The 10,923-nt window shown below is 37.5% G+C and overlaps 1 protein-coding gene and 1 long non-coding RNA gene across 2 annotated transcripts; both read left to right on the plus strand.

Moving 5' to 3' along the window:
• The first annotated feature begins 548 nt into the window (after positions 1–548).
• Positions 549–4,524, plus strand: LOC145766570 (receptor-interacting serine/threonine-protein kinase 1-like). Its single transcript, XM_082578288.1, has 4 exons — positions 549–650; positions 2,407–2,579; positions 3,734–4,460; positions 4,504–4,524. The coding sequence occupies exons 1-4, from the start codon at positions 549–551 to the stop codon at positions 4,522–4,524; spliced, it is 1,023 nt and encodes a 340-aa protein (XP_082434414.1).
• Positions 4,525–4,537: 13 nt separating this feature from the next.
• On the plus strand, positions 4,538–10,905 carry LOC145767579 (uncharacterized). Its single transcript, XR_014288810.1, has 4 exons — positions 4,538–4,584; positions 4,928–5,005; positions 6,435–6,524; positions 10,846–10,905. It is a non-coding gene; the product is annotated as an uncharacterized LOC145767579 (long non-coding RNA).
• Positions 10,906–10,923: the final 18 nt, after the last annotated feature.

The following is a 10,923-nucleotide window of genomic DNA, read 5'->3' on the forward strand; positions in this document are numbered from 1 at the left end:
AAGATTGAAAAGGTGGAAAATATGAAACTTTCAAAAAACAACACGATTGCTCAAGTGAGTTGGTAAATACTAATCCTAATGTGTTAACTCGGAATATTGCATTAATTGTCGGTTTTTTAAAATGCACATGAAAAAATTTCCACTGTTTATATCCACTACAAAACCCAAGTGTGCCCAATTCCGCCGGTTATAAGTGAAATGTGATTGAGAGAGCAAAGAAGTTATGCAAAACAATAAAAAATTGCTTGTTTTTGCCAGTGGCGGATTCAGAACGTAATTTATGGGTGGGCCTAGGAAATATCGTGGTGGGCCTTTACCAATAACGCCACGGCGGGCCAGCATACAAAAACGTAGTGTTACCACTTACCGGAGCTTTTACACAAAACAGAGTCTCCTAGGTTTCCAGTTAAAAAGTTGATTATGTCATCATAATCCGAACTGTCAATGAGTTGTTTTTCAAAAGTGTCAAGTTGTTAAGGCGTCCAGTTAGCATGGATGATTTCAAGCGCGTTTGAATCCTGTTTGTTGCGGAGAAAAGTCTCTCAACGATGCAGGACGTGGAAGGCAATGTTATGATGGTCCTTAAAACACTGTTCATGTTCGAGAAAATGACAGCAGGGCAGCAGCAGCTGTCCAGTACTTTCATCAAGGTAGAAAAGTTTTCCCGATCTATTTTCCGTTTAATGTGTTGAATGAATACAGCATGTTTAGCATCTGCGATCTGAATGCCATACAGTGCACACGTGCACAGTGATAGATCCAGGTGCGAAAGAGGCCGCTGCCCTGATTAATCCATAGGCCTACGTGTTGTCGATAAAGCGGCAGCTTAACTCCGTGATCTGTCTGTCAAGAATACAGTTCCACAGTGCCCTTAAATCCTCATTGCTCTTGACAGCCGACGTTTTTCCCAGCATTGTCTTCTTTCTTCTTTTGTTTGAGACTAGATCAAATCAACTTTCAGGGCAGGTGGTGGAGAGCCAGGTGAGTGTAGCTTCGTCCAGCGTTGCTATACCATGCGTTCCATTTGGTGCCTTGTAGATGGGGCATTCGAGAACGACATGGTCAGCAGTTTGTTCCTCCGCGCCGCATTCGCAGGCCGATGAGGGAGCCAGACCCCACTTGTGCATGTTGGAATGGAAGCGACCGACTCCGGTTCGGATTATGTTGAGCTTGACCCAAGTCGGCCGAGGCAGGTCCATACCAGGGAGGCGCGCCACCGGGTGGGGTATAAAGCCATGTAGTTTGGTGTCGGTGGCGCACCACGCTGCATTCCAAGTGTCTTCCATGAAGTGTGCTGCGCTGATGGCATGATCGCTGAATGGATGTAGTAATTCAACAGCAGCTGGCACAAAGGGGTGTCTTGACTTTATTTGCAGGAGAGATTCCTGAGGTGGTGACAATAGTGGTGACAATGGACTTGTAAAACTTCGAAGGTAGCTTGCGTTCACGAGAAGCAACCACGTCCCAGCTAGTTACCTCATGTTTTACCATCAGTTTTTCTGTTAGTTTGAGCACGTCACCAAAGTCACCTTTCGAATCCTCGCGGAAAGTTGCAAAATGTAGCTTTGTGTAAATTGTTTATGGTTGTTCTAGTATTAAACGTTATTATCTTTTTTTTTATGAATCTGATTTTGGGTGGGCCCACTGTCAATCTGGGTGGCCCTGTACCAATCAGGCCCACCCGGTAGATCCGCCACTGGTTTTTGCATTTTTTGGATGGCCACTTGACCAGGCGTTTCCTCCTTGGATCCGTTATTGACTTGATTTAATTTGTAATCATTTACAAGTGGAAGATTTACCGAATTCTGACCTCAAAAGCTGGAGAATTTGATTATATAATTTGCAAATTTTGACCTTGTTTAGATCTTTAAATTCTTGCTTGTGCCATTCAGTATAGCCAGTAAATCAAATATCATAAATCGATAGCTGAAAAAAAACTCATTGGTGGCCTACTACTATTCCTAGGACGCAAGTTCAAAAAAAATGTTACTTACCTTTTGTCTTGAGCAGTTCCATAAAATATTTGAATCGACTTATTAACAATTATGGGTTGGTGCATCTCTCATTCATTTATTGCAAAAATACCACCCCGATAGCTTTGGGGCTGCAAAACTCACTAACTTATCATGTAGCCTACTAGGCTATAAAATATATCATTGAAAAAAAGTAGGAAAAAGTCACATGAACAAATGAAATGCTGTATTAGCTAAATGTTTTCTATATAGTATTTTCTGGGACCAAAATTGACAAATTTTGAACAACAAAACGTATTCACAAGTCTATTGAGTTGAAACAAAAGTCGGATCTTACTAACTTTAAAAAGTCCAACTAATACAAAAAGGAAAAAGTGTTCATTAGCTTTTGCAAAGTTTATTGATAATTTTAATAAATTGTATTGTCATTTAGACTAAAGTGTTCCAAGCCAAAGAGCTCTTTCGGGTTTCAGATGAACGGACTTATTTCAGCGAAGGGTCATTCGGAAAACTTTGTCTATGCTTTCACAAAGACCACAACTTTGTGGCTGTAAAGCATCTTGCCTTGAAAGCTGGGATACGAGAAAATGGCCATTTGGACGAGCAGTAAGCACTTTGATTTCTATATGATAACTTTCAGATTTCAAAGGTAGCCTATTTGAACATTCCTCAGGAGTCCTGCGAGTGCCAGACAATTGAACTTTATGTTACAAAGAAACGAGGAAGCGTGCTTTCCGTTGTAAGACAATTCCCATGACGTCAGAAAACGTATCATGAGATTCATGAACCATGATTTCATTGTTGACTACACGATGTTGGTTAGTCTAGTAATGCATTTCAAGCCATTCTTTGAAGCCAAGCGTTAAGTATTTCAAAGTAAAACTTTATTTTTGAACTTGTCATTACAAATCTCTCCTTTAAAATTATTAACGATCCAAAAGGATGCGTAGTGCAACAAAAATAAAATAAAAACAGAGAGCATCACGCTAAATTGATGAAAACACAATCTTCTTCTTCTTACTCTTCTCTTGATGAAAATACAATAAACTTACTTTTATCAATTTTGTGTGATATCCTCTGCTTGTTTTTTTTTAATATTTCTTTGTGTTGTGTTGGTTAGCCAAACCGTTGCAGCACAGAAAGCAAAAGGAAACGCAACTATGTCCTTCAGTGCCAGCCCGACCACGTGCAAACGGATTCCAAACATGGACAGCTATATACCAAAACATTCACTGTTATTGTTGTTAATGACCTTAATTGGATTGTGAATTCATTTCAGTAACAATCGAATGTGATATTGGTCGTGACAGAATAACTTCACTAACTTGTTTTGTGTCATGTAAAATTCCAAACAGAAAACTAGTTTTTTTACATTGACTCAACATTCAACATATTCATTTGTTGAATCAATGTCAAAAAAATCGATTTGCTGGCTGAGTTATCAATAAAGAAAGGCTCTTTACTTTATGGCATTAAAAGTATACACGGATATTGCTGAATATTTATTACGTAAAAGTTTGAACAGCTACACGTGTAAAAGGATATAAGGATATTTTTTGTTGTACACGTTAAACCAAAAAACACTTTTCAAAATACTCATACTCATTGCGCATAAAAATGCACAGAACAGCATTTGGATATTGAAATTCAATTACACCAATTTATTGAATTCATTTCTTATACCAATTATGCATATTTTGTATTTTGCCAACTCATGACAGGGCAGGTCCACGATTAACCTATAACGTTTGTTTACTCAGGCTTCAGCAAGACATGGCAATTTTCCAGCAAGTTAATCACAGATACGTAGTTCCTGTGTATGGCTATGCTGTTTGGCAAGGATATGCAGGTTTAATCATGGAATACCTACCTGTGGGGAACTTGAAATACATTCTTCTGGACTTAAAAGTTGTTATCAATCCTTTTTTGCGCTTGAGGATGTGCAGCGAAATAGCAAGCGGCATTTCCTTTATCCATGAGCTTTTCAGAGACAAGAATCTTATTCACGGAAATGTTAAGCCTGAAAATATTCTTTTGTCTGAAAACTTGCATTGCAAACTTTCCGATTTCGCGTGGCCAAAGCTAAGGAGTAATGGCGAAGCTAAAACCATTGCACCTTCACCAACGAAAAGAAGCTTGTATGCCGAAATATATGCGGCACCGGAGACGTGGAAGCAAGTCACAGGAAAATTGTACCACAAGCGGGACACCTACAGCTTCGGTATGACTATGCATATGATTTTAGCGCGACATGTGCCGATGATGCCAAATATGCCAATGATGCTTTTTTTAAAAGTTCTGGAGAATGGTTGCAGACCGGAACTGCAGGCCATAGATCAATTAAAAGAAGACCTCAGGCTGTCTCAGAAGAATGATGGTTTGGCAATCATTCAATTACTTGAAAATCAAATGAAAATGTGTTGGAAGCATAATCCTTCTGATCGGCCGGAAATGACAGAATTAAGAGACCTTTTCTGTTCACGTTTGGCAAGCTGCGACGAAGTGACTCTTGAACAAGAAGTCGCCACAGCTACTCAAAACATCGAAATAAATTTTCCATCCAAAGATCACGTGACGAAAATTCCGCTTGAGCAAATTTGGAAAACAAACGGTAAGCTTTAAAAAAAATTCATCCGGTTGCGTTTATGGTAAAAATTAAACGCTTATGTTTCTTGTATCGTGGAAGCTGCAGTTACACAGTCACAAGTCATGACAAAGTGTAGATAGTTTGTGTGAGATTGCATCGACGATTCGCTAACAAGTACAGACAATTTACATGCAGTCTAAGCAAACGTGATAGATTGAAATAGTGTTCTTTAATTTTGCACTATATTTACAGTTAATCAAACGCTCTTTCTTAAATCTTAGAAACGTGTTTAATTGTGTAAGAAATAAATGGCATACAACAAACTGAGTTGTGTCATGGTTTTTACTTTTCTTTGCATTTGTGATAGACTTGCGAGAGTCAAATGATAAATCTCTTACGTCAAACAAGCCTAGACCAGCTCTGAGAAGAGGAACATCGATCAAAGGTTTGCAAATTATAATTATTAATTTATGCATGCATTGGTTGGTTGGTTTGGTTTTAAATCTTTATCCTCGGACTGACAAAGCCTTGATAGGTTATTCCTGGTAGTTTCGCATACTTGTAGAGGCTTTTGACGTAGGGCCGGTTACCGAGATTGGCAGAGTGAAGTTTATGATTGTTGAAGTGTCATTGACGGGGAATTATCTCATTTATTAGGTGCCGCTGAATGGAGAGCAGTCCTTAGAATGCGTTGCTCAAGCGCACACCCCGAGAGTCGAACAAGCGCCGCCGCTTGATCTTGACGTTTCTTCGTTTATGAAGTCAAGCACTAACCAACTGAGCCATCGGGGCGGACAAATAGTCGGTTGCATGCCTGTAGGGCTATGCTGTTGTACATGCACAGCATACGTTTGTTTCCACAATCGTGTCAGAGAAATATCTTTTACATGGGCCACAACGAATACAAGTTATGGTTTAAGTGGTCAGTCATTTTTTGTCTTGCTTTGCTTGTGGTTTGATATTTGAGCATTCTGTGCAATACATTCTATCAGACACTGGAAGTAACAAAATAAACTAAAAAATTTTTGTTCAAGGTTTAAGCCGTAGTTCACCATGGTTCAAACTTTGAGCTCGGTATTATCCAAAAAGTAAAAGAATAAACTCACAAATCAGCATTAAAATCTGCAAACGCATCAGAGAACTGAACATTTTTTCTTTGCATCAGAACTTTATAAGTGGGTACTTTTGGTTCATTTACTTTTCAAGTCAGAACATCTTGGATCACTGTCGCGTTTATCGCTAAGAGGGCCTTTCGCATCAGCGGATTAAAGGGGGCACCCATGGCCACCTGGAGATGCGGCCTGATTTGTCACATTTTGCAGATTTTGATTACAGCTACTGCTAGTGCTTGACTGACATTTTTTGAGATGTTTTTACTTTTTGAGGTTTCCTAATGACAAAAAACTTTTTTGTTGCCTTGGGGAAGCAATAGCAAATGAGAAAAAGTAAGTTGAAAAACGCTCAACCAGACTGTTATTGAAAATTAACAGTCTGACTAAAATTTACAAAATCAAATTTTCTTTATTTTTCAACATGTGAGGATGTTAAAACTTATTGTGTCATCTGGGGAAAAGAATAAAGAAAGCGTAAAAATCTAATTTTTAGAAAAATTTATTTAAACGATCGCCCAAAGTTAGAAAAACCTGGAAATTTCTGCAAAATGTGACAAATCAGGCCGTATCTTTAGGTGGCCATGGGGCACCTAATCACACCCCACAAAAAAAAACACGTAAAAATAGCTTATTATTTTAAGTTCAATTACTTGTCACCGTTATTATTAATCGATCGTTTGCTTCATTCATAAAACCCTCAGCAAGCAAAGCTTCATTCTTTTATGCTTCATTTTTAGCGATAACATGAACTTTTTTGTACAGTAATGCACCCAAATGTGAAATTGCGTGAACCTAAGCTTATAAAACCCAATCCATTACCAAGAAGTGTCTCCTTCACGGAAGGCTTAACAGGTAAGACAAGCTAGTCAGTTGAAACTAAACTTCCGTTATAGTATATAATCTACTCTACGATATATAACTCTGTAGCATTGAAGTCAAGGCTTTGGAGTGGGAGACCAGGGTCAGCATAGTCTACTTTGATAAGAGCTGGTATTAAAGCTTTTGGCTTCCCTGGTTGGTGTAAAATTTAAGCTGAAATTGAGTTAAAAACGATTTTTCAGGAAAATAGCCTTGTTGTCTGACTCCAAGTTTAAACATTTTTCACCTTTTGTATTTCTGTGTTTCGCAATGGTCTTGTCTAGTGGTTATCAAAGTGGGCAATATCACCTCCTGGGAGCGATTTTAAACTTGATTGGAGCAACAAGCTTAAAGGTGTAATTGGTGACAAAAATATTAAACCACTAACCAAGTATATTCATTGCTATGTTCGCTATCAAAGCATTACCTTACCGGTACTAAAATTACGTCTTTTCAAACTTTTGTTAAGATCACTAAGCTCATGCATCATATTGAACCGAAAAACATGTAATCTTATATTGATTTCTGGAATAGCCTATTCATTCCTAAAGAAGAGGCAAAAGTAATCTTTTCAAGTCTTCTTCTTCTTTCGTGTGAGACAGGATTGTTCAGGCTTCAGGGCAAGTGATAAGAAGGAGATAGAGCAAACATGTTTGAAAACCACTGGGTCTAGCTCTAGGTCACACACATAGGAAGAAGAAATCACTTCAGTTATAGTCTACTTACAATAGAGCTGGAACAAAGGTATATCAGAAAACTTCAAAAACAGAAATTCGCTTTGATAAACAAAAAACTTGGAATCTTGGTCTGCTTCATATTGACGCTGGGAAGCGCTGGTTGGACTAATTCGACACAACACAAAATACATTGCGTCTCAACATAAACTACGGCCAAATATAAGGCCAATATTCAAAATAACTTACGTCATCCGTAAAAAAATATTTAAAGCGTTGAATCGTGATCAAAAGCAAATGTGGTAACTCAAACCGTGCTTCAAAAGGAAGTCATCGTCTTTAGAAACTAAACTTGAGGGAAAGGCCCCCGATTCTGACATAATGAAAGAGCACATGACGATTTTGACACCTTAATATAATAATAACGTTATCGAAAGCAGGCTAATTTACTCATTGTTTCTCGTGCTTCAAAAATTATTTATTTTTAAATGTAAGCTAATGTTTATAAATTAGCCTACTAAATGTGCTTTGCGTAATATGTGTAGACAATTTACCAGCGCAACTTGTTATGTATTTACATAGAAAGCAAATTCGTTGCCAGATTAATTTTCCAGGAGCAAGGATTAAAGCATGTTTCAAACATCATGCATACTATAGGCTACAAAGCTTACATGAATTTGAAAACATGCATGAAGAAAGGATTTAGTGACATTCGATCGCTTAATTTTAGTTACGCTATCGTAACGTATGCTTACTTGTGTTAGTCATTTTCTATTTAAAACACTGAAGGATAAACACGTTTCACATCTTCATTTGTCACTTGAAAATCTAAAAATGATCTACGTGGTGCGGTAGCCTAAGACTACACAATATGAATAATTGTTTAACTAAATGTCAGTGAAAATTTAAAGACCAAGGCAATGCGCGACGTTCACAGAGACATTTGTACTCTCGGTTACGATTTTTTTCGATGTATTTTGCTTTTGTGTAGCAATTTAGAACATGGTTTTTGACTTAGTTTGCATTTGATCTGTTCCATTTTTCTACGCTTAATTTTTTTGTTGTTTAACGATCACCAAAGTGTGCTTTATATTTCCACATATAACTTATTCAACTCTATGTCACATTAAAACACCATTGCCACGACCGAGATGTAGACCCAGTAATAAAACCTTTGTTGAATATTGATAGAACGTGTATTCAAAACCAGCTGTAAGGTTACTTTTTCAATGACTAATTAAGAAAATGCTATTCACAAGAATGGAAAATGTAAAGAACATTCAGTATTACCTACGGCATATGCCAAAGCATTTTTTTGTTTGTTATAAAAGCAAATTTTCAGCACGTCACTCCTCAGTATTAAATGCTGAATTTGCGAACTGAATTAACTTCTGTTCAGCAAACAAACGTTTCGAAAACTATACTGTCTTTAATTTTGGGCTCTTTATTTTTGATTTGAATTAACTTCAATTTACACATTTGTTTCATTTGACACTAGGACCTCATGTGACTATAGGCTAATTCGGAGGTTGTGGACCTATTGCTTATTTCAGAAAGCACCGAGCTACAAGATCCTAACTTTGTGGCTTTGACAACGCGTCAAACCAAACCACTTGTAAACATGCGATCAAATTGTAAAGCTTTGGCAGAGAGTTCGCTTTGTTGTATCATAGACATAGGCTACAAAACAAAGCAACTTCAATGGGTAACATATTTTATTTTTATCACACAAAGAAAATATACAACATAATCAAAATAAACTTTCGAACGTTTTCTACACAATATTGTGTCCTCATCGGGAATAGATCAATTTACACCTGCAATAAAAAAATTGGTTTATACAGATTATAAGATTTCGATCGATCAAATTGTGCTTAGAAACAAAATTGGGCACGTTTTTGTAAGCAGTAGCGTATAGGAAAGTTGGTGTTTACGCGGCACCTCTCCTCAAATATCTTCTTAACCCTGTTCTTCAACTAATTAAGTTCGGTTGAGATTAATTATATTGATTGCCGCCGTAGCCTGGTTGCTCCAATTCCACCATGTAAAAAACGAGGATTGGCATCTACTGGAGAAATCAATAAACATCGAAACCAATTAAGATTTCTTCAGCTGAAAAGTCGCTAAATTGTTCTATCCCGTTTTGTATCATATTCGTCTTCAACGTAAAATTAATCCGAAGTACTGTAGTGTAGAGTAGCTGTTTTTAATTTGATAATTTGTGCATCTCAAAGGCAGATCCAAGCCTGTGTTGTTTGGTTTTAGCAGTGATGTACGCGCATACAAAAAATATTGACGCCGTCAGCGTAAACGCAAACGTTCGAAAATCCATACGCCGTATGCGTCAACGTAACTTGTAAAAAAAGTTGGTGGCGTCAGCGTCAGCGTACACTAGCGTAAACTCATTTTGTTTGCTAGGTGCCAAACATTCACACGGTATAAACCACTCGAAACAAACAAGTTTTATTTTGAATTTCCACGAAGAAACACAAGCATCTGAAAGTGTTCCTCTGACATTTTGCTGTGTTTTGGTTCCAATATCTCTTTGCCCATTGAAAACATTCAACTGCAGCGCTGGAAGGTAGACTATTGGCGTGTTGTAGCGAAAAAAATACATTAAAAAGTATGCGTTGACGCTATGCGCTAAAAAACCGCGAAAACTTTACGGCGTAGCCTCAAGCGCAAACTATCCAAAAAAATGTGGCCGTAAGCGTTAGCGTAAACAAAAATTCTACGCCGCAAGTCTGCGGCGTAGAATTTGCGGCGAATACGTACTGTACATCTCTGGGTATTAGTAAATGAGCGTTTTTCTTGTATAAAAAAAGGCTTAGGAATGCTCTCTCTCAAAAGCCATTGCATTTGCCACTATTAGATATTTGCAGTCTATTGTAGCCTATGCAATGTGGTACGATCTTGATTGATAGCTCGAAGAGCAAAACACGAGCATGAAACCACCATGATTAAGACTTCACAAAAAATAGAAACAACATTTACAGCATCGCGTTGGAACTGATTAGCGCACGAAGACAATTAATTACTTGACAATAAATTATTTCATGCAACAAAACGTTTCATCAAAGCATAAAAAAACAATTAGACTTGCAGTTTTTATTTTTTGCTGCATATTAATTTCTGCAAGTGTTTACGTGCCCCTTTTGTAGACTGTCTACCTTTCTGTCTGAAATGGGCATGCATTTTCAAGAGATTAGAGACATTGAATTGAAGTAGCAATGTGCAGCCTAAGGCGACAAGACAAATGTTGCTTCCGAATAGAAAACGTGTGGACCGCAAAAACTAGAGATTTTAAATGCCATCAAAAAAAAAAAATGCCATCAGTGCAATGATTCACTTTAGTGGCTACGTTCAATCTTTATCTTTTTCATTTCTACGCAGACCAGCGCATTGCAAAAACCGACCGGATAGGCTATTAATTAAGGTTGCACATCAGCCATAAACTGAGGCATTAGTTGATTCTTTCTTTTATAAACTTGCTAGGATCAATCTGGGACATAATGAACAACCACTATGATACAAAAAAAGTTTTTAAAAGATCATTAAAGTTTGAGAGCAACAATCAATAAAACAAAAAGCTATGATTTGTACTGTTATTCCAGTTGATTACAACATCTTTTATCTTTCAGGCACTCATGTTGACAAACTAACAAACGAAAAAGCAAAAAAACTCTCAATTTTTGATGGCAATCGTGATGTGAATGATG

This window comes from Aplidium turbinatum, chromosome 3, assembly GCF_918807975.1.
Source record: "Aplidium turbinatum chromosome 3, kaAplTurb1.1, whole genome shotgun sequence".
Classification (NCBI taxonomy): Eukaryota; Metazoa; Chordata; class Ascidiacea; order Aplousobranchia; family Polyclinidae; genus Aplidium; species Aplidium turbinatum.